General features: G+C 43.7%; 2 protein-coding genes across 3 annotated transcripts; one reads left to right on the top strand and one right to left on the bottom strand.

The window, feature by feature from the left end:
- Positions 1 to 1,193: 1,193 nt before the first annotated feature.
- car15 (carbonic anhydrase 15) lies at positions 1,194 to 3,850 on the top strand (the record flags this gene model as incomplete). The annotated part of the gene is made up of 8 exons (XM_083670747.1): positions 1,194 to 1,248; positions 1,406 to 1,435; positions 1,673 to 1,849; positions 2,034 to 2,179; positions 2,343 to 2,435; positions 2,524 to 2,590; positions 2,827 to 2,987; positions 3,614 to 3,850. 8 exons carry the CDS (start codon positions 1,194 to 1,196, stop codon positions 3,848 to 3,850), a joined length of 966 nt encoding a protein of 321 aa, XP_083526873.1.
- Positions 3,851 to 5,399: 1,549 nt separating this feature from the next.
- setd1ba (SET domain containing 1B, histone lysine methyltransferase a) lies at positions 5,400 to 23,734 on the bottom strand. Of its 2 annotated transcripts, XM_083670513.1 has the most exons (18): positions 20,589 to 20,773; positions 20,250 to 20,404; positions 19,798 to 19,896; positions 19,202 to 19,472; positions 17,900 to 18,021; positions 16,118 to 17,227; positions 13,717 to 14,457; positions 12,987 to 13,166; positions 12,740 to 12,827; positions 12,380 to 12,588; positions 12,104 to 12,167; positions 11,563 to 12,015; positions 9,986 to 11,389; positions 9,477 to 9,643; positions 9,095 to 9,220; positions 8,843 to 8,962; positions 8,509 to 8,646; positions 5,400 to 8,274 (listed from the first exon to the last, which is right to left on the bottom strand). In XM_083670513.1, exons 1-18 carry the CDS (start codon positions 20,647 to 20,649, stop codon positions 8,101 to 8,103), a joined length of 5,682 nt encoding a protein of 1,893 aa, XP_083526639.1. In that variant the 5' UTR covers positions 20,650 to 20,773; the 3' UTR covers positions 5,400 to 8,100. The 2 variants fall into 2 exon arrangements, with proteins under 2 accessions (XP_083526639.1, XP_083526638.1); XM_083670512.1 differs by lacking the exons at positions 5,400 to 8,274; positions 8,509 to 8,646; positions 8,843 to 8,962; ... (1 more) ...; positions 9,477 to 9,643; positions 20,589 to 20,773 and adding exons at positions 22,730 to 22,847; positions 23,331 to 23,734 and having other exon boundaries at positions 9,697 to 11,389.
- Between the last annotated feature and the right edge of the window lie 515 nt (positions 23,735 to 24,249).

Genomic DNA, 24,249 nt, shown 5'->3' with positions numbered 1-24,249 from the left:
GGACATTTGTTGTATCTTTTTTGGGGAGGGGGGCTAATTTGGGTATGAATAGGCCTATGCCATACATGCTTCATCTGTTGTGGCATTTCACTGAATCCTCCTGTTATGTCAAAGAAATCCCTTGGCCACTGTGACCAAATGTCAGGGGGGATTATGGAGAGTTGTGGGAAATCCCTGACAGTGAGATCTGTGTTGATGACGTAATAGGGAATAAGTTGAGTCCTGAGAGTTGTAAGATAACTCTCACCTCCTGCTATCAAGAGACGGAAATGGTTTATTTATAGCAAGAGGAAGTCTTCCAAGTGATCTTGAGACTGTTGGCAGTGAGACCCAAGGCCATTGTTATGCAGGTGTACAGGAGGGTGAAACATTCAGAAGGCTGTAGATAGAAATCAAATTTTGAGCCGTCATGATTCCATGTTCTATATATAGAAAAATATATAGTGTATTATATTTATACAAGTATGCTGTATGTGCTGTATACAACTCTTTTTTAGTAACATTGCTCACTGTTTTTTGAGGGTTCCAACTTGGCCAAGACTTGATTAGACCTATTAGTTTATAGTTAATAAACTGTTATAACTAATTGGTTGAAACGTGTGATTGTTGTTGCCCAATAAATAGTGATGTGTTATTCATGCTTTATAAGATATATTTATGTCTTTACCATATTTTGAATGGGCAGTGAGATCAATCAATCAAGTACATTTATTTGTGTAGCGCTTTTCACAAAGACAATTGTCTCAAAGTGCTTTACAACAAGAAGAATACAAACAATATGAACAAAAAATACAATACAAGCAATATGAACTAACACCGAACCAAAGGGCAAGCTGAGGAAAAACATAGGGCACAATGGCATGCATGGGCACCAATTCACCAATTTAGCTTTTCCTAAATAAAATATCTGTAGATAAGACCTCCCCGTGCCTGATGCCAGGCATTTGTGCTCAGTCGAGAGGTGGCAACCTCTCCTCTCGTCAATGTGCCTGCTTCATTCATCAGTAAAGACCACTGGCAACGATGACACACTCCACTGACGGGCAGAGGGAAAAAAAGCTCTCAGTATTCACTTTCCAGTCCTATTTAAGCTGGGCCCCAGCACAGATCTCTAAACACAGATTGGCCTGCCTCTGTATTAACACTCAATTAGACGTAGCCTATGTGGGGCTGTGTGCATTTATTAAAGGAAGATGGTTTTTGCAACCATATGTCTCCTGATGCTATGTATTACCTCTTCAAACACAGGTGAGTCAGAAGCTTTTTCTAAATAATATTTTTTAAAGTATTATTGCTATTCCTGTTTGTGTTACACAGTATGTGTGTAAGTTAATTATTTTCTAAAGGCTGAGATGACTTTGATAGTAATGCCTTCTTTTCTTTCTTTTCTTTGTTTCACTTTTAGAGGACTTCTGTTATGATGAGGGTCATTGTGGTAAGTTACTGTTTGTTCAATAGTTCAAATCAGAGACCATTCACTTTTAATAGCTGCCCCATTGTCAAATATACATGTAATATTTCAATATGAAATATAATAATATGATATTATTAAGTAAGAAAAGTAGTCTATGGTAAATGGAGACCAAACCACCACACCATAAGATACTTGGTCCTTAATTTTGAGTGTGTGTGTGTGTGTGTGTGTGTGTGTGTGTGTGTGTGTGATCCTCAGATCCTTACGCATGGGGAGACACTTTCCCATCCTGCCACCCATTACTTGAGGAGCATCACTCTCCAATAAACTTGGATCATCAGATGATCAGAAACGACTCATTGGAGGCATTACATCTGGAGGGTTTCGATACCGTCCAAACAGGACATTGGAAACTTACAAACAATGGTCATTCTGGTGAGTAGTTACACAGTATGTGTTTTGTAAAGTTGTGTTGATCGAGGTAAGTCTGATAATGATGTCTGTTGGTAGTTTGAGCACTGATGCACAACTGAGTTAAAAGTATAGAGTGGGCTGTGTCCCGTACTTGGTCCTTTGTCTGAAGTTGGATTCTGTGAGTAGTCTGTGTGTTTGTGTGCAGTTGTTCTGGATGTTGGGAGTGGGATGTCGGTGAGTGGTGAAGGTCTCCCAGGGACGTACCAAACTATCCAGCTGCATTTTCACTGGGGAAGTCTTTACACTAATGGCTCAGAGCATACAGTGGACAGGCACAGGTACCCTATGGAGGTATGGGCAATGGGCATCTATACATACTGTTTAGTCAGCGCTACTCTGAAATGTCCTTAAACTTCAAACCAGGATGCAGACATTGAATGCTGTTACAATTGGCAGTGTGCATATTAAGTGTGTTGCTGACGGTGGATACATGTGGTTGTATTTTCTTTTGCAGATGCACATAGTCAACATGAAAGAGATACATCCCAATTTGACAGCTGCCTTGGATGACCCAACTGGCCTTGCAGTTCTTGGATTCTTCATTGATGTAAGTAAACGGTGAATCATAGGTCTACAATTTAAGACAGTGTATGAACACTTTGTTCATTGATTATTATGTCCCTGTGTTCTTGCAGGTTGTTTATACTGACAATATTAACTTTGGACGCATATCCCGTCTACTTTCCTCTGTTGCCTATAAAGGTATGTAGAAACTTGGAAATACGTTGTTTATTTCTATTGTTAATGTTTATTTCTACTGCATTCCGCAACACTTTTGCCCTGTAGTCACAACTCAGCAGCAACCTCTGATCAACATGTTTTCAGTAATGTATGTTAATGTAATGTGTTACAGTTAACAGTTAATGCATAAATGTTAACTGAAATGTGAATATTATTCAATCTTGTCTAGTTATAAGGTCACCTGTTGTTCCCTCCAGGTCAAACTGCTTCAGTCAAGCCATTCCCATTGATGGGCCTGTTGCCTGAGAGCAACCTGTCCCAGTATTACCGTTACCATGGCAGCCTTACCACTCCTCCTTGCTCTCAGGCAGTTCTATGGACAGTGTATCAAGTTCCCATCTACATCTCATGGTCCCAGGTAAGCATGCACTACGATAAAGAAAGACACTATTATACAGTGCCTTCGGAAACTATTCAGACCCCTTCACTTTTTCCACATTTTGTTGTGTTATAGACTCAATTTAAAATGGATTAAATTAAAAGAATTTGACATCAATCCACACACAATATCCCAGAATGACAAAGCGAAAACACGTTTTTAGAAATTTCAGGAAATGTATTAAAATTGAAATACAGAAATACCTCATGTACATAAGTATTCAGACCCTTTGCTATGACACTCTTAAAATTAGCTAAAATGCAAAAATGTCATCAACAAATCACAAGTTGAGTCCAACTTAATGCAAGGATAATAGTTCATGTAATTTGGGAATTAATGTCTTTGTTTTTATAGCGTCTCTGATTGGCATAGGAATCAGATACACACACAGTGTAGATTAGGATGTGCTGGGAAACCTGTTGGAGGATTCTCTCTAATGATTAAAACAACATAAAGATCCTAGATGGGTTAAACATAAAGACCCTAGATGGGTTAATTCATTAACATGTTAACAAATGAAAACAGTTCAACCTGAAAAGGTGATGGTTTGAACATGGATTGATATGTACAATAATTGAATTACCTGTCTGTTCCTTCCTCCCCAGCTGGAGCAGTTCTCCTCTGGGATTTACTCCACAGAGCAGGAAGCAGAACTGTTAATGCATCTCCATAACAACTACCGACACATCCATCCAACCTTCAGTCGCAGTGTCTACGCATCCAAAGATGCCAAGCTGCTGACAGCAACAGCAACAGCAACAGCCACTAATTTCTATAGCCCATCACTCTCAATACTGATGCTTCAACTAACTCTAACTGTTGGCCTTGTCTATGGACTCTAGCTCTATGTTATTCTATGGGCTCTAGCAATTTACTCAGGGCTACTTTGTGCATACTAGCTCTATGCTCTGTCTATTCTCAGTAGAGCCTAAAGGACAGTGGATGACAAAGACAACAAACTGTGGTTAGTTGTCCGGCCCATAGAAAAATGTATATAGATGTTACATTAAATACTGTGAAGAATGAGTGTTCTGTTTATGTAATTTACTACTGTATGTTCTCAACAAATATGACTGTGTCATTGCATTCAGTCAGATCCAGGGGCGTAGGTTTCATTAAGCAATGAAAATGGCACCAGCTAATGCTACTTGGTAGACCGGTGCATATGGCCATAGGTTTCACTAGAAATCCCCCGACACACTTTTTTTTTTTCCCCATGTGAAGTATTTAGCAAGAATTATTTCACTAAGTATTTAACAAAACTGTTGAAACCGTGTTTTATGAATTGCACAAAATGTGCTTACAGAAGGCTACATTTACTATTATTACTTTTATTTAACATTTTAATATAACATTTAATTGTGTATATCTAATACTGGTAACACTAAACTGTAATTCATCATTATGAACTGTATGTCTGATTGTATTGCATTCAATCTTCTTGACCAACTGTATTTTGTTAAGTAAACAATTTGTAAACTGTACATTCTCCTGCTGGAAGCCATATTATATCAGCTGTATACTGTATTCTCCGAACAATTCACTGAGTAACTGCACTGGGCGAAGGGTGAGGGATTATTTCTGTGGGGAGGCTGTCACTCTTACCCTTTCCACTGAGTTTGGGTGAATTTGACTAGAGAAATCCCCACTGTTCTAGAATTATATGAAAGGAGGTGACTAGTGTGACATATAAGTACAGGGAAGGGATGTTTGGATTGTAAGAGTGACATGGTAAAGTGGGTAAAGCCAGTAAGGATATGGTAGATACAGTAGATAGTTCACCAAGTCCAAAAACAGTATGGTATGCCCCCCTTCTTTTTCTCCCCCACTCTCTGTCTTCCCCCCCTCTCTCTCTACTTCTGGTCACACCATTCTCCTCCTGTCACTGACACGGGCACGTGGTGGCAGAGGGTACACACACAGAGGCCACTCTGTCTGTCTCTCTCTCCGGATGGTGGAGTGTGTGATTATCAGGAATTGGCTGGGTAAGGATGAGGTCACTCTCTGGACGCTAGGCAGCAATGTGTGTATGAGGTGGGGGAGTGACTTTTTAATAAGGTCAAAGGTTATGAAGTACATGGGTTAGTAAGTGTTTATCTTCCATTTTTATTTTGTCCATGTCAAAACCATATTGTGTGATGTATTGTAATGTGATTGTTCCAGTGACAGTTGAGTGACTACAACAACCCCCAGCATTGACACTCTGATGGCTCTGAAAGGGGGTGGAGAATCACATGCATTGGTCCTGGTTCAAACTGTACCCAACACACATACACTGACAGAAGGGCTTTGTTGATGCTGGTTTATTCATGCCACCCAACATGAGTGAACCTATGCAGATACACATCTTCATTGACGGTTTCAACATGCAGGTGTAGTCAATGAAACAAATGTTTTGTATCAGTATGTGTCTGTCTGGACATACAGTGTAAGTCATGTGAATGTGAAATGATCATGTAATTGCTCCTTCTGAACACAGAAACAACTCATCAAGTAATAAACATATTAAATCATTTGAAAAAAATGCCTTTATTCTCAATTATTTTCTTTTTCATACATTTGTTGTGTAATAAATAGACATGAGAAACAGGCTGATGACTCCACCCCATTCCCATGGCAATTCTGCACCTTAATGCTTTTATCCTTTCTCCACACTGCAAACAGATTTTCATAGAATTTACAACAGAAAATAAAAAATAAAGCTTGACACAAGCTGAAAATACTGCCACCAGCTCTGTGTTTACTCCGTCTGTCTCATAGGTCTCTCCGAGCTGTACTTCTGTAGCAAATCCCCAGGAACAAAAATATATATATATTCACAGTTAAAGTATTTACACATTTTAAGATTACAAAGGAAACGGGCAGAACAATGAAGACGTTTCTACAAGAAACAATCTTTCAAAGGGAAGTGGAGATCTTTTTTTCTGTACAAGATGCACCTTTGCTTAAATAAACAATTCAACCCTTGTTTTTCATTTTACAGACGATTCCTTTTTACTGTTCCCTGAAAACATATTTTTAAATACTCAGTCTTTTTTGTTTGAAAAAAGGAAAGATGCATCATTTTAAGTATTCTCCCTGTGAAGATAAAAAAAGCTTCAGGTCTTCTATACAAGTGATCCTGTACAATATAAACATTGCGGTCGTGTAAAAAAAAAGAAAAAAAAAAAAAAAAAAAAAAAAAAAAAGAAACCCTTCTCTGTAAGCTAAGCTATCCAACTGAATGAGAAGCAATGAATGACTTGGTCTTCAGAGTTGTGATTGGCTAGGAGAGCGTAGGCAGAAGTGCAAGCCTCTAGTGCATTCACAAACAGCAACAATTCATGATATTGACATCGACTGAATAGACGACAGCCATGTGAGAACTGAATACACAAACAGAGGACATGGGGTTGGGGGGGTCTGAGTGAGGTGGTGACGAAGCAAGAGTTTAGAAACACTTATGTACGGTGAGGAGAATACTGAACAGAATGTATAAGAGCCCTACCATGTTACAGCTGAAGAAGCACCACGGGGTGAATACACCTGAACCAATCACCACCAACACATAACAGGTGAAGGAAAACAATATCACATACATGACACGACACAACACACATTCATTTAACACAATACAAACACAATCACACTGGTGAAAATAGACATAATTTCATAATAGTGCATAAGCGTTAACAGGGTTGGAAGCGGGAGCTTTCAGAAACACTTTTGCCATGTAGTCACGTAACTCATGAGGCTTACAATTATGGCACTTACGATTCTGCTTCAATTAATACCTTCTCATCTAAAAGCCTCAGCAAGCAGCCTGACATGGGTGCATGTCATGAGGAAGAAGAGGGCATGAAGCATTTCAATAGTCTGCAAAACCTCATCTGCAGTCTCATTGTGCAGTGATTGTAGCTGAGATTGTTGGTAATGGAAGGAATTATGTGCCTACAGTTGCTTGTTATAATATTACATTACAATAGGGTGTAAAGATTGTGTTATAGAATTACTTTTTCGGATTATACAACTATGGTACCCATCTTGCATTTTGTTTTCAACATTGCATTTCTACAGTATGGCCAAAAGGGGGCAGCACACTCATACTCATTCTCTCTCATACTCACAAACGCTCTCTCTCCCAAACACAAACATAAACACACATGAACAATAGTGTCTTTCGAGAAACAAGACAGTGAGGGGGGTAATCTCTTAACAAGAATAAAAAAAGGATGGAAAAAAAAATACTGGAATATCCTTAATACCATTTGTTAAATCTCTGAAGACATATACCTTGATTTTGCATAAAGTAACAGACAGCAGCATAATATATGTTTTGCTGGTATGAGCAGGTGTGGCTTGATCTGAACTCCACACATTCTGTAGCCTAAATTATATTACTTTTCTGAATTTACAATGACAACCATGGTATATAAAATGGGGGTTAAGGAAGTGAAGGCATCCCCATAGGTTATTCAATAGGTAGCAAGCGTAATTCTCAGGACCCCTACCCTACTTCCTGTCTGTGCCACTATGACCACCACATGGTTAGAATAGTGTAGTCTCCTGTGGGGGTGGCCATGTCCCTCCCACAGAGACAAGTGTTTTTATTGTGCGTGTCAACAGTATCAATGAGCAGCTAGAAAAGTGTGTAAGGGTTTACGTACCACATGTGGTCTCCGTAAAGCTTATGAGAAAAGTGAGAACGGGTAAAACTGTACAAACCAATACTAGACCATGCTGAACAACTTCACTGGACGAGGGAAGGTCAAGAGTGCTGGACCAGGAAGCCAGTTGGTACAGTGTTTTGAAAATTCTAGTTAACTGGCAAAGTAGTAGAAAACCCCATGTTTAAGTCTGTTTAGAGCACCTGAAATCGTAAACAATCTTGAGTAAATATGTGTATGTATAAAATTGTCCCCAACATGTTAGCTGCACCGTATCCAGGTGTGATGTGAGGGTTTTCAACCTCTGGTTCTTCCATTCCTTCCCCTTCTATCCTTGCGTTTTTGGCATGGAGTCTCCGTGTGTGTGCGTCCAGGGAATGGGGGACAATGTTTGGGGACAGTGCTTGTAGTTTCTGATAGTTTCTCTCCTTGGCCGGGTGTTAACACTAGTTCAATGTCCCCCTACAGTTCTCTGCCCCACACAAGCATGGGATCTTCTCATCCTCAATGGGGAACTTGTAGTCGTAGGTGATCTCCTCGTTGACGTTGATGGGTTGTCGGGAGTAAATTACGATTTTCTTCTGCGATTCCACTGTGATCACCTTAGCATAGCAGTTGGGCTGTGAGAGAATATACCAAAGAATAGTGTTAGCATCAATGAGTTTATTGACAGTGTGATTTGGCGTAGCAATATGGGCTATACTGACATATTTATAGGCTTGCTGGATAAAATACTGGGGGGGATAGTAGACTATCACATGTTGTCTGTTGTAGAAAAGAATTTCAATAGTTTGTGATGAGAAAAAATAAGCCATGCTCCTATAGCTCTTCAGGAGATGGCTAAGTGGTCTTACATTGCAGCTGTGGTTGATGAAGCGGGCAAAGTTGCCACACTTGGTGGCATCTATGATGGTGTCATGGTCCACACGGAACATGTAGCTGCTCCCGATGCCCTCGTCCTCGTAACGCTTCTCACGCATGTCAGCGATCACCTGGACAGAGAGGCAGGGTTAGACAGGTCACACTCACTTTAACCTGGCTTAAATTCAACACTGGGTGGGATCACAAGACCCTTTCTCAGCTAGAACAGACCGTGCAGGCGTTGTAGTGCTGTGTCATGACTAGGATCTATGCTTGTCTATTTGGTATTGTATGTACATGATGTCACTCAGACTGCCCTGTACTCACCTGTCTGATGTTCTGACCCACATACTCAATCACCATCTCATCAGCAGCGATGGGCTCCTGGGCAAACAGGCCCCAGTCATGGATACCAGACTTACAGAACCGGATCTTCTTCTTACGGAACTGGGGAAGGTAAAGCAAAAGGACAGATTGAAGTGGCGCAGTAGCCTTGCTTTGACCCATTTACAAATGTCGAGGACAAAGCGTGTGACTGTGTGTGCAGTGTGCTGCGGCTGCTGGAGTTGTCGCGGCTACCTTCAGCTGGTTGAACTTGAGCAGGTCGCTGTCACAGCTGAAAGACGACAGCAGGCGGCGCTGTTCAGATCTGCGCTCAGACCCAGCTCTGGCAGAGACATGGACCTGGGCAGGAATACTCATACCCTGCAGGGAGAGGGAGGGATGGGGGGGGAGAGGGGGAGGGAGGGGACATAACACGAGTCAAGTTAAAAACCCTTTCAGACTCAGACAGATCTTGCAGCAGGCTTGTATGCCAGACACAAACAAAACACACACTGACAAAGAAACACCCAGACAAACAAAGACACACAAACACAAACACCCTTGCTGAGTGTTGCCTGTGTATGTCCCTTCCATCTGAACTGAACTCTCCTCCTCAACCTCAGGCCTTGAGACAAACCTGGGTGTCCATGGGCGTCTCCTCTGATAGCAGCCGGGTGCTCTGGAGGTATTTGATCTTGTCCTTCTTGTCGATCTTGTAATAGCCCTCACTGCGCGCACAGCCAGTCATGTGATCCCTCATCCCATCATCTCTCCTCTTCCTCTTCACGCCAGGGATGTTGGTAGGTGCAGGGGAGTCAAGGGTAACATTGAGAGACTTTTGGAAACAGTTAAGACTTTGGGTTGCTAAAATCATGACAACCATTTCTAATTTACTGCTACATTAGTTTTTGTACACAAACATATTAAATCAGCTGGGCAGTGGGACAATTTGACATTGTTACCTGCTATTGCCAAACCGCTTATTGTCCGACATGCATTGTGTGTATCATTGAGTAAAGACAGCAGAGGGCGCTAGCATTGCCAAAGAGTTTCCACACAGAAAGTGTATTATTGTTCTTATTAAAAGTAACATAATAAACCATAAGCAGTGGTATATGTCGAGTACACATGACCAGTACATGTCACCTCTCTCTGACAGCCAGTAGTAAAGGATATGAGGATGCTGGACCCACAGCGTGTCATTGAGCCAGTCATTGCCGTTGTCCTGCTGGAGCATCTTGTCATAGGTGACCTGCAGGTGGCGAATGTCCTCCTCGTCGATGCCGTCGTTCCAGATGTCGTACAGGATGGTCATCTCCTCAAACTCAGTGCGTGGGACGAAGCAGGGCCGCGACGGTGTGGTCACAGGGGACAGGCTGTCCAGCAGCAGCTCCCCCCACCCTCGCCTTGCCCTCCGAGCAGGCTTTGGAGCCGGCTCCTCCTCCTCATAAGGCAGGTACCTATCCGTGGGGGGAAGAGCTGTCTGACACTGTGCCTCTCCTTCCCGGAAGTCCAGCCCCTTGGCGGAGGCGTCCAGTCCAGTGTGGCGGGGGATGTCGGGAAGACTAGCAGCGGCCGTGTCTGCTGATAGCTGTCTGAGCTGAGCATCATGTGGCAGAGACGGGGGCATGGAGGTGGGGGTCACTGACAGCTCCATGGACTCGGTGGGAGGGGCAACCGCAGGAGTCTTTTTGCTTTTAGGCCGACCAGGCTTCCTCTTGGGTGGGGTGGTGTCAGGGGGCAGGGGGACGTCTATGGCTGGGACAGTTGGCAGGTCTTTGGGCATGCTGGCTAGAGCCGCCTCTCCCTGGTGGGGCAGTGCCGAGTTGTGCAGGGAGCCAGACGGCAGAGCCACACTGGAGGAGGTGCTGAGGGGGGGTTCCTTGAACACAGGCCTATCCTCCAGGCTTTCTGACGAGGCTTTCCTGTGCATGGACAGGCTGGCGGCCAGGGCTGTGGGGTCGGGGAAGACCGGGGTGAAGGTCAGGTCCCTGCCGGGGGTTCGAGGAATCCCGGCACTCAGGACAGGGGACTGGGCTGGGTAGGAGAAGGGGCTGCCATGGATGTGAGGGGAGCTGAGCGACAGGCTGTTGCCAGTCAGTGGGGCATCGCTGCCAGGCGTGACAGGGGGCATCGTGTCTGTACTCTGGGACTTGCCCAGCCCCCGGGCGCGGTCCATCAGGTCCCTGCCAGGTGTGCGCGGGACATCCTCATCTGTGGACAGTCTGGCCCTGTGGGGGAGGTCTGGTAGGGGCACGGGGGGTGGCAGGAGGAGAGATCGAACGTCCATGGCTGGGTTCGGGGGGAGGGGGAGGTGCATGGCAGGGACAGATCTGGGAAGGGGTGTGCCTGGCTCCAGGGTTGCGAGGGCTCCTCGGCCAGGGGTGCAGGGCAGGTCCTCGTCCTCTGTGTGCCCTTTGGGTCGCGTGTCCAGGTCGCTGTCAGCCAGAGAGCCTGTAGGAGTGGGCGGCCGGAGGTTCCCAACATCCTCCTGAGGCTCAGTCTTCGATGCGGGGATGCTGACTTCCAGATCAATCTCTGGATCCTCAGCTGAAAGGCAACCACCAGTCATTGTCAACCACAACTCAACATACTGGAATCAATACTGTGAAAGAGACACCTCTACAGTCATTGCCAATACAGTTTTTAAAGACAAAAGGTCAGTGCAATATGGGCATTTCAAACATCAAGTCTGAAGTGAGATAATCGGAGAGGCTTCAAACCTGGGACACCTTTAGGTGAGGGGGGACGGAGGTCCTCTGGGATGGTCCGGCCAGGGCCCACTGCCTCCTCTCCCTCGCTAATGGCTCTGTGGTTGGGCTTGTGGCCCAGCCGCTCCCTGGGCCTCTGGTCCTCCTCAGAGACAGCTAGCTCTGAGGGCTCCTCCTCTGGGGGAGGCCCTGGGGGAGTGCTGGGGGCCTTGGGCACCGGCACCACCACCACCACCTCCTCTTCCTCCTCCTCCTCCTCCTCCTCAGACGAGGAAGATGAAGAGGATGAGGACGATGAAGAGGTCAGAACCCTGGCCTCTTCTTCATCATCATCGTCTACTGCTACCTCCTCCTCCTCCTCCTCCTCTACCTCCTCCTCCTCTGAACTTGATTCATAGTCTGAGGAGTCTCCACTTTCTGCAGAGGAGTCAGAGTCTACTTTAGAGGATGCTGAACTGGCAGCATCTGTGCAAAGGGGGAAAAGGGAGACAGGTTACCAAGGCAGAGTTCTCACGCACACGCGCACACACAGTCATCAAGAGTCTGTATTTACCCTCGTCTGATGAATCAGATGATCCACTCTCGCTGGATGAGTCTGCATCCTCTTCTTCACTTCCCTGAAAGACCCAATCTCATCAGTTAAACTTTATATTAGAGCCATTCTAAAATACAGCTTATGTTATGAATCAGGTTGCCTTAACGCAGTAACAGACATACGTGTAGCTAAAGCATCTGCTGAAGGCAGATATATATAGAGTATATGGTTTTGGTTAAAGGTTGAGGCTGTTCATATTCACTCATTCACTCTGTCTACACCAGGGGAGCTCACCTTGCCCGACGACAACCTCTCAGAGGCCTCCGTTTCATCAGGCTCCTCCTCTCTGTCAGATAGAGACTCCTCCTTCCCAGACGTCTCCTCTTGCTCCTCTCCCTCGCTGTCCAGTGCCAGGGGCCGTGCGTGTCGCCGTCGTCCCGATGAGCCGTCAGCGTCCGACCTGGACCCGTCTGCAGGGAGGTCCGCTGTGTCACGGTCCCGCTCTAGGTAACCCAGGACAAAGGAAACATTACAAAACTAGCAATAATTTTTAACAGTCTGGTATGAGGCAGTCTTCTCAAATTGGAGAGAGATTAGCAAGAATATTAGGACTGGGCATAATCTATAGATTCACCCTTTAGGCCCTGTAGTTACCTTCATCCTCCAGCTCATCATCCACAGGAGTGGACGGCCGTGCTCGCTTAGTGTCCCCAGTGGAAGTGGCTTCAGGCTTTCTCTTCACCTGAGCACAAACCAACCAGCATCAATAACCTCTCAATGAGACTATAGAAGAAGTTAGCAATATACTTGGCCAAAGGTAAAATTATAGAGTATCTATCGTTTCAACACAGAGGCTTTCTTTAGCCAAGTCCTTTCTTTAGCCAACGGTAGGGGATGTTACCTTGAAGGAGGGCAGGCGGATGGCTCCTCGGAGGCCGATGCCCAGGCCCATACCCTCATAGCCCAACCCCTCGCCCTTGTTCCAGTTCTCCAGCAGGCTGGAGCCCATGGTCTCTTTGGGTTTAGGCTTCTCCTTCTCCTCCTCCTTCCCCTCCCCAGCCTTCACTGGAGTCAAGGACGCCTGGAGGAACAACAACAGGACAGTGTGATTAACGTCTGTTATCTGGCTAACACAGCAAAATGCCTGGGTACAACACTGTAGGAAGTCAGGTCCTTAAAAGTCATACCATTAACACAGCTCTCAGAGTTTCTAGGAATTAGAAAAGTTCACAATCTTTTGGACTCATGAGATTTCACCCATGTGCTAATGTGTACCTACCATGCAGTCACCGTCCATCATTGAAATAAATTCTTAATCAGAACCTAGTATGCATTACATTTCACAATTAACAAAAAAGTTAAATTGAGCTTTTCTAGTTTGAAACATAGCAGGGATTTTAAATGTGGCTTTCCTAAAAAACATTCTTTTGTATCCAAGCAACACTAGCCACATTCTACCATGAGAATTGATGTATAAAAATATAAAACCTTGAGGAGGATACATCTTCACTGTCAACCTGTTTACAAGCCTGTGCTTTGTGGACTCTTAAAATGTTATGTGCCATTTGATATAATCTAACTGACTCTCAATCTCAAGATTCAGTGAGAGATGGCTCAGATAGATAACTCACCTTGGCTGAGTGCTCCTTCTTGTCCCACCATTCATCAAAAGCCCTGAAGGCCACCACCTCCACCATCTTACGGTTGAGATCCCTCTTCATGATGGCCTTCAGCTCCTTGACGATGACCAATAGCACCCCGTCCACCGTGGCCTTGTGGGGGTCTTCCTTCTTAGCCTCGTACCCGGGAGGAGGAACGGCAGGGTTAAACTTGGGCATGCTGGGATTGGGCCATGGTTGCCCGTGCCCCGTTGCACTACTAGCTGGGGTGCTACCCATGGACAGAGGCTGGTAGGGACCCCCAAACGGCATGGCCCCAGTCCCAGCTGGAGCTGCCCCACCCGCACTTATGAATTGGGGGTAGGGGTAGGCCCTCTGGCTCTGGGCCATGCGACTCAGCATCTGTGTCTGCATCTGGAAGGACATGTGAACGCTGCCCCACTGAGGCAGGCAGCTGATCAGGTCCATCGGCATCATGGGCACCATGCCAGGGGGGTAGGGGGGCAGATGAGGCAGCATGGGGTGGGGCACTCCAGGTGGGGGTCCTGGGACGGCAGTGAGGTGGTGGGGAGGAAGAGCGAAGCCCGCTTGAGGAGGTAGAGGTGGGAAGCCGGGGGGAGGGATGGAAATGGTCTGCATGGGGGACACAGCAGAGTTCATCACGATGCCCTTGGCACAGTCACCGCTGGTAGTTGGTGATCCAGGCATCTCTTCGTCCGAGATCTCCATGTCTTCACCAGAGGACTGATGGCTCTGTGTGAGAGATGACAACGTGTCAGGACATCTACATCACCTTATAGGGCACAATGTGCCTAACTGAACATTTGAACAGTAAGTAAACTAGCTCTTAGCTTCCCTATACCCCCCATATATGCAATCAAATCTCCTTGTCCCATCATTAAAAACCAAAACACAGGTTCTCCACACTACAAACCTTGACATTAGTGTCTAAAATATGCCCTGCTTGCATTTAGCAGGATGTGATTATTTCCTAATCCCTCAAAACAGCAACAGCCAATCGCTTGAAGGATGAGCCAAATCTAAAGACAGTTTAGCCCAAGTGTTAGCACACATATCATCAAGTATACCCTTGACCTTTTGGCAACACATTCAAACACAGCTGTTGATTCAAATGTCCTTGAATAGCTATGAAACAAACTTAAACAACAACTAACAACTCTTCAACAAAAGCTTACACAACATCATCACGCAACAAAGGGACCAAACAAAACTATTGGAACACACAGTAACAAGCTTGAACAAAATAACAAATAAATCATATCACCAATGAAATGTAACTGTCATGGCCCATTTCCCAAAACAACATTGTATCTGGGACAGTTAAATCATGAAACAAAACTAATTCAACTGGCATGGGGAGTGGATTGTGTGCGAAAGTGACCATTTTTAAATGTTTGCTTTGTGATAACATGAAACGTGAAACATGAAAAACTGTAGCCAATCCTGTCAGGCTGAATAGCACCAGGAAGTGTGGGGTTGACTAGAGCTAACGACCAGGCCTTGTTCTCCCTGACAACACGTCTCATGAGTGTTAGACAGAGGAAGTGAAAGTGTTCTACTCCACAACAGCACAACGGCTCAAGTTTATCTTGCAATCACAGCACTGGAGGTAAACCTGCTACCAGAGTATAGGGTTGTTCAAGTGAGTACTGAACATAAGGAAAGGAGCCCTTTACTCATCTGCATTGTTTACATCCTACACATGCAATTTTTGGAAGTAAAAACTGTTAGGGACTTGATTTGACTAGTCATAATTACTTGAAACAATACAGTGGGTTGTCTAACAGCAGCGATGCGACTTACTTTGCCGAGCAAATTGCTCAGGGACATTAGTGTAACATGTTTGGAAATTATTGTTCCTTCGATTTTTTGCATCTACTGGTTACCCAACAGATTGGCTATGGAAAATATTACCTCAACATTCCTAACGACTACATGAAGAGTGCATGATTAATAATAAGTGAACTGGTTCAAATACTCTGTATCACTATACATTGTTGATAAATTCATGCATTGCCCAATTTGGAACAAACCCAAATAGCTGAGCCACTGCTTTCATACAGCCATCAAAGCTGTGAAACTAGAGTGAACCACTTCCTCTCCTGGCAGACAGGCTGAGACAGGAGAATGAAACAAAAGGGAAAGTGCAGGCTGCTATCACTCACTGAAGCCTATGCTTACTTCCTGTACTTCCTGTGCCCCCTCTGTAACTGCTAAATGGATCCGGCTGCAACTAAACACTATTACGGCACCAACGCGGTATCTAGCCTATTCTATCCACAACAATTTCTGAACATTGTATCTTACCCAAAGTGCCTGTTTGTCCTAGTCAAGTAATAGGGAGAGTTAAACATAATAAAAAATAAATTATGATGTTCCCGTTGCTTCTTACCGCATCCATTTTGTCTGTGGGTGTGTGATTTCCGAGGCGATCACTGGAGGAGTTCATCTTCCCTTGGACATGGTCCGGAGAGCAGACCCTCTTGACGAGAGAGACAGTTCCAGGGATGGGATCTTCATCGTCAGAGTCTGGCAGGGGCGTGGGGCTTATATCCTCCAGACCCGTACTGGAGGGGCGAGAGGTGCGCTGGCCAGCCTGGGACCCCCCTGTGAAAGGGGGGACGGGGGACAGCTGAGAGGAAGAGGAGGAGATGGGGCTGCCCTCCATACGCACCTCAGTGTCTGAGTCACGCTCAGCCAGGAAGGGTAGCTTTGGCCTGTTCTCCTTCAAGAGCATCTCGATACGGGAGTCCAGGCTATTTCGCTCTGACTCCAGGGTAGGGGTGCCAGGGGAGGGGCAGTGCTCTGGAGTCCTGGGAGGCGGGGTGCTCGGGTGGGCCTCAGGCTCCGGAGGGGGTTCTGGGATGGGTGGTGTCTCTGGCTTCTCCTTGACGGGCATGAAATCAGTGGTAGGGGGCTGGGGGGGTCTCCGGTATTCGGACTCCCGCTGCACGGGTTGGTGGAAGGCTGGCTCTGAGGGGGGGTAGGCAGGGGGCATGGGGGCCTGGTAGGGGGAGAAAGCTGACTTAAAGCTGGCGCTGGCAGGGGGAGGTGGCGTGTGGGCAAAGGATGAGGCAGAGGGAGGGGGTTCAGGTGGGGCAGGTTGGTGCTGCTTGAAAGGGGCAGGTTCAGAGGGGGTGCTGCGGAAAGAGGATCCACCAGAACTAGAACCAGTACCATGGACATAGCGCCTCTCCGGTCTGCGGTTGTAGGCGTCCTGGAACTTGCTCTCGTGTCGGCGAGACTTATAGCCTCCAGAGCCTTCGGCTCTGTTGGACTGGTAGGAAGGGGTGGTCTGCCTGCTGGAGTAGTTGGAGTCCTGAGAGAAGGGGGTGCTCGTCTGCCTTGGGGTGTGGGGGGTGCCCTGGGACTGCGGTGTGTCTTGCCTTAGGCTAGAGTAGGCCGTGTCCAGGGAGAGTGGGGTGGTGTTGTTGCTGGGGGTCACTGGGCCTCCCACTGCAGACGAGCTGCTCTCAGAGAGCCTGCGGAGGGGCTCACAGGCCTAAGGAGAGACAGGAGCACACTAATGTGAATGCATTGCATTGTATTGTAGGATACATTTTAGGTTTTAAATGATGGTGGTGTAGACTAGAGCTAGATATGCTTTTTTTTTATTATTATTTTTTTAACAACATCTCCAAATGTGGATTACTCATAATAAATTATCAAAAAGCTGTGGTGCAGGGTTTGCAGAAACCTATGTGCAGTAAGACAAAGTGCAGGTTTCAATAACTTTGTCCCTTCCCTCTACAAGCTATGGTACTAGACAACATTCCTTCCAGGGCCCCTTTTTACCACCTGCTGCACTGACAAAATGGATTAGAGATAAGGGTATCAGTTTAGATAGGACAATGATTCAGGCATGGGGTGGACTAATTCACCAAGCAGGCCTCTTACACAGGCTGTAAATAGTATAAGACAGAAATGACCCAACTTAGTCTCCATCTAAAAAGCACTTATTTACAGGACTCTTGAGATGCATTTTTATTTCAACCAAAAAAGCTTTTTGAATAGACTTGCCGACTATCCAGGGAGGTTAGTGTTATGAAACAAAGAAAATGAATAATAATTTTAAAAAAAGAAGTCAAAAATCAACCTCTACATTTGTTTTGGGACACTGGCACATTTTCATAGATAAAACATAACACACAACAACAGGGGAGAGGGATCTTACCAAAATGGCCTCTGCCAGGCTACGAGGTGACACTTCTCTAGCCTCCTCTGCCCCCACAGGAACTGTCCGTGGGGTGTAGCTGCCATTCACCAGGAGCTGGAGGTACCTGAGGCGATTCTCACCTGAAATTATTAGAGATTATTGTAAGGTTCAGTAAGGGTTCTGTGGCAACTTGCACTAGCCACATGTATAATTGAATTGACCATTAATTAGGCCCTTTGGGAGAATGTAATAATGCCACTCACAGTAATAGATTGTCAAGCAATAGCTGGTTATGTTCATGACATGCATTTCTCTTTATAAGAATTATAATATTTGTTTCATCACAATATGCTGCCACAGATTATTAAGAAGCTGACTACTAATATAAAGCAAGATTTCCCCAAATGCATGCCAATATGTCTGCACTTCACATACACCTAGTGTGCAATAATATCAGAAATATATGTGATATATTTATGCACTTCTCCGGCATACTTGGGATTACATTTGTAAAAATGGAAAATCTCAAATTAAAATCTGCACATTGACACAAGAGACTATTGCACACAGGTGGAAGATTTTCTCATGAAAACATAGTATTCCTTGCTTGATCCAGCTAATTTAACATGATTCTGAGTATAACAGGCCCTCCTGTTGATGTGAAAACAACCACTGTCTCTTTAAGAGAATGGAGCGACAGTTGCAGGATGTAAAATTATGTGTAAATTCAAGTGAGACGATACAGCCTGGGGGACAATTGGAAAGCCTTCCTGCTACAGCCAACTATAGATAACCTATGGTAAAATGTGTCTAGCGTGAAAGAAGCAAGCGATTATAATTTATTTTTAATTCAATAATAGACAAGTCAAATATGATAATCAATACCCTCCCTCCTTTTAATGCACACAAGTAATTATATATAACGGTATATATTTAACTGAATAATGTGAAATGAAACAATGCGATATAAAATAAACAATTATGCAAAACAAAATACGTAAAACTATATTTTCATGAGTGGGTCCGAAAATAGTATATCGTCAAAAGTACAGGAAAGATGAAACTATACCATTTTGTGATATAGTTCCATTTATATACTTATGGTGTGAGGCTCGTGGGCTGAGTCCCAAACGCTCATTGAGACGCAATTGCACTGGTTACCAAGCAACCAACGTAAATTTACACACGTGACTAAATATTACCCTCCAAAAATGGAAAGACAGATGACATCTTATTTGGCAATATATGTATAAGCCTACATGCATTATTGCACATTTGTTGGCTACAAATTGTCCTAAAATGAATTCAAAGATTGCTTACCTCTAGGGTCAAGCTCCACGTGGATAATGTTGCCCATGACAGACGTGTTGTGAAGACTCTGGACAGCATCCTTGGCGGCTTTTACAGTCCCAAAAACAACTTTTGCGATTCCCAAATGCTTTTTGTTCCTCGGATTGTAAAGAATTTCAACCTCTTCTATATCCCCATATTTCTTGCACATGTCGGTCAAGAAACCCTCTCTAATGTTATCGTTGAGCCTCGCAAATGTCACCTCCTTTGGAGGCACACGGCCGATGTAACATTCATCGATCTGGAGAAAAAGAGAGGGGTTAGAATGAACAGGCTACATTTCTTTGGACAACATCATAAGTAAGCCATTTATATCAATCGCCATCAGTATAGCAGCAACTTTAAACAAAAAGGAAATGCATTGCTGTAATCATTAAGGACATTTGACAACCGATTATTTTCAGATGCAACATAAAATCCAATATTTGAAAAGCAGGGATTCTATCAAAATAAGCGAGGGGGTGTGTCTGCGTTCGGAACCTAAACAGCCCCAAAACTTTGGAGAGCGTCGCATCGCATCCCTCATTCTGTCAAGATCGGCAAGGGGTGTGACTGATTAGGCCTACCTTAAACTTCGGAACTGGGAGATCAGTCTCCCTGTACTTCGTCCAGTGTCGACCGATTCTCGGGTCTCGGACGATATCCACCGGTGGCATTCCAGGGTCCTGTAGAATCAACAACGATTTTACCATTCTAACAAGCAAGATGCATGAGCTACAAGCAAGATAAATAGGCTACAAATGTGTGATCGATTTACTAATTAATAATAATAGGGATTCAAACTATAAACAAACACATTTGATAGGGAACATTTTAATGTTATAATAGTTATCTACCAATGCTGTGTCTTTAACGACGGAATAGTGACACATTTGATGCACTGTGTCAGGTGCAGAAACCAACGCGTCCAGCCCACTAACAATGTACATTGTAGCAATCATGGAGGCACTCTGTTACAAATGTAGCCTAACAACTGTGTTTCTCTTTAATTGAATGTGGATATATGCGATTCACTTACGGGCATGTCAAAAGTCGTTCCATCGTAGCGATACAGTTTGTGAGATCCCTTTTTCAACGCTGGGTCAATAATCAACTTGTAACTTCTCCAATGGTGACTTCGTTTCTCCCCCGAACTGCAAACGGGATGGTTGTTTTCCATGCCGTTCGCCAAACCTGAGCAGAAAAACATAAGATTTGAGCCATCAGACTCACGCACGAATACTTGTTACATTGTAGCGATACACTACAGATGTTTGACTTTGCAAATATAAGGCTATGGGAAGAAAAATGGGGGTTAGAATCGTATCCCAGTTACCGAAACAGACATTACAGAGGAAGAAAAAAAGAGCAAGCTTACTTGAACTCTGCTTTCTGCCATGGTCTTCGTTTAGCCTGTTTCTTTCCCCTGGCTTGGACATGATTTGTCCGATCGACTGTTTTTTTAATAATCAAACGGCGAGATCGTTTACCTCTCACTGATTACATTACATGATTTAAATGTTACTGCCTCCTTTTTGCGAGCCAACACATATTGTGTGCCTCTAGTCTGGGGTTTCTGGCTCTCCCACAATACACCACTATTGAGCGCTACCCCTCATAGCATTCGCACTTTCGATACGAGGTTCTTTTCATGTGCTTACATTCTGCGTACATTTTCATTATACACATCAAAGCAATGCATAAATAAAAATATGCATTATATTTAAATACAAATCAGAAAAAGGGTTGTCTGATGGCTCTTTAGCTCAAATTTGCGATATACAATAAGTGCTGAATCTACCGGTTACATTTACACAAACGGGAAACAAGATGGACATAGGAGGTAAGGTTGTCGATGAAAGTTATCTCTAAGCCCAGATCTGGGGTCTGTTTTTATTTTCATTCCTCATCGGTAAGGTTCGTATTGATATATTAAAAACTGAACCTAGAGCTGTACTAAGGGCTCAATTTCGGCCATCAATATATCAGGGAAAATATTGTCCTGTTTAAGCTTACCATAGATACAATTTCTGTAGCCTACAAACCAAAGTAATAAAACAACTTACTTTACTTATACCGATATATTACATGTAAAACTACAGCACAATAATGCTCTCTACGGGTAATCTTAGAAATATCCAAATGCCAAATATGGAGAGATTTTAGGGTTTCCAACCATCTGAAGAGCCACATGTGTTGTATAATTAACTAGTTTATTTGTCTTATTGCGCTTTTGTATATTGGCAGAGGAGATGTGACATCGGTTGCAAACCTTGCTTGATATTTTGCAGTGCTTGGGCAATTGGCTGGTTAACAGTAGCAGTTCTGTCGGCCAATCAGATCGAAGCACCATTTTAGCTTCAGCTATTAGAGGCACAGCTGAGGAATCCTTCAACAGAGAGCAGAGAGAGGGGGCTGAGCGCTCTCAGCAGCCATTTTCCTGAAATGGGACTCAATGGCCAATATGGGTTTCCTTTGTTCCAAAAGGGATCTTATACTTGATTTCCTCATCTCTTTATGGACTATGATATATTACAATGATTCCTCATTTACAGGATTGAGAAGAAGGAAGATATAATAGCCTACTGGATGTTATCCCTTTGACATTTTGAACCTTTTTCTCCTCTGCCTGGAATCCATCTTTGTCCTAACTAGGTCATGGCACACCCATATAATAGCTTTTTTGTTTCTAAAGTTAAAAAAGAAGTGCAGTGAATAAACAGCTTATAGATGGAAGTTGTTAAGAGAAAAGCACAGTAAAAGTACAATTAAATTGTGTGATGGCATATTGTTGACATTGCACTGTAAATGGCCATGTATGATTATAGCTATGAGTAAGTTCAAATTTTATTCACTTTAATGTATCTAAAAAAAGATGTAGGAAATGTGCAGTTACTGTTATTAAAGTATCAATATTCTGTTAGTTCATTGACTACAATCATAACATTTATCATGTAGAAATTGTGATATCAGTAAATCAACCAACTTCTCTCTTCAATACATTCATCTGCATGCTGTTTTAACATGATCCATTAGAGGCTGAGTATAATTGCTCCTCAAATGTCAGCAAATAAAGCAGGCCATGGAGAGAAAGCAAACGGCCTTTTGCAAAAATGCTGAATCATGTTGACTGGAAATTGGCTGTTGGTTCTTGACTAAACCCCTTTGATACGTTTTCTACATTACAGAATGGTTGCCTCTCATCTTTCACATTTGATACACCATGTAGTTACACAACAGGGATGTTTAATACCCTGAAAGTCAGTAAGTATTCTCATTCTCACAAAATGTGCCAAATGTAACTTAAAGTACTGTGAAATGAATCATGTTGAGGAGCAGATATTCAGTTTGGCAAAAGTCAGAACCAAATGTGAGGGTGAAATTTGCCTGACCTTGCTTCAAGGGCATATTTTTATTTCTGTAGAACAATAATAGTTATTTCAAAGTGTCCTTAAAGGCTCATCAAATACTGCATCCAACAGGAAGCAGATGGAAAAAAAGTCTGGTGAAAATATTTACCTTAATATTTTGATGAAATACATTTATCAGGCCTAATTGCAGAGGAAAAGGGGACGTTTTCATTCCCATCTTCGGATCCTTTAATGAGTGACTTTTAGTAGGGGTAGGGAAGCAACTCCTAAAAAGGAAGAAAACAATTAGCCAAAAACTACTTCTCTTGAAAGACTTCTAGTCTTTAATGCTTTTTGACCAACGTAGGCTATAACAAATGCTGAAAAAAATCTTCAGGCAGCATCAGTGTGAGCTGTATGCAAACCAGCTCTCCCCTCTCTTCCTGAAGACAGGATTGCAGTCAAATTCCAAAACCTCGTGAATTTCAAGATATCAAACGTGAGCCTACACGACATTAAATACTTCAATGGAAATCCTATCATTTCAAAGGTAATGGATTTTGAGCTGCCTCAATGCATTAATTGTAAACAACAGCAATGTGAACATTGATTGGGCTCGTTTTAAGAAACATGTTCACCAAGGATGGATTTCCTTTTCTTTTTAATTCTGTTTAAATCTTGGTAACAAAACTGACCTTAGGACATATAGAATAAAATGGTGTAATTTCTTAAATAATGTTATTCAAATGAAATACTCATTAGGCACTTACAGTTAATTAAAACATGTAATCCAAGAGAGATATCTTAATTGAGAGCATTAAAATGCATTTAGGGGTAAAATTAATCTTGTAGACATCTCACTGCTCCCCCTTGTCCAAAAACGACCTTTGATATGTACTGTCGTTTAATGGCTTCTCTGCTGTTCTTAGTTTCAAAATGGCTTCTTCACAGACAAAGGAGATCACTGTGTGCTGGTAATGTTGCTGCGCCACTGCTGGGCGAGGTTTAGAACTCGAAAAAAGTGATGAATCTCCCACACACGTTTGTTCATCAGAAATGTATCTATTGTGATCAAGTTGACTTAAACTGGTGGTGTATGTGTGTGTAAAAGTCAGAGTGGCAGGTTGCAGCAGAATGCAAACGACAGAGCGGAGAAACATTGCATGACGCATTTAGTCCCGTCGCCTGGTTGCAGCGCTGCAGCTGACAGCTCTAAAATGGCTCTGGCAAACAACAGTAATCTGAGAATCTGGCTGGTTGCCATGCGTCTGAGAGAGAGAGAGCGGCACCCACTCACAGCCATATAAGGTCAGGAACGATTTTGAACGTAGTGCTGTATTTCTCTCATATGCTCAAAGGGGATTCCAGGTTTTCTGCGTGTTAAATATTTCCCCTTCAAGGTAATGGTTCCATGTTGCATTTCGAGGTGTTGACCACCAGCAATCAGAAGATTGTAAGAGATGTCAGAGAGAAATGTATTCATCCAATAGGTAAAGGAGAAAAACAGGAAACCTGTTCTCTTTGTGTGTGTGTGTGTGTATGTGTGTGTGTGTGCGCGCGCGTATAAAGGTCTCCTGTGTTTCGATAATTGCTATAGTAATGCAGAAGCTTTTGTATAAACCGAAAATTCATTGGACATGTGTAAGGAATTCGTTTTAGTGGAGTCTAGGAACATTTGTTTTTCAAAGC

Source organism: Argentina silus, assembly GCF_951799395.1.
Source record: "Argentina silus genome assembly, chromosome: 5".
Lineage (NCBI taxonomy): Eukaryota > Metazoa > Chordata > Actinopteri > Argentiniformes > Argentinidae > Argentina > Argentina silus.
Note: the sequence above shows the minus strand (reverse complement) of the source record. Positions and strands in the feature narration are given on the sequence as shown.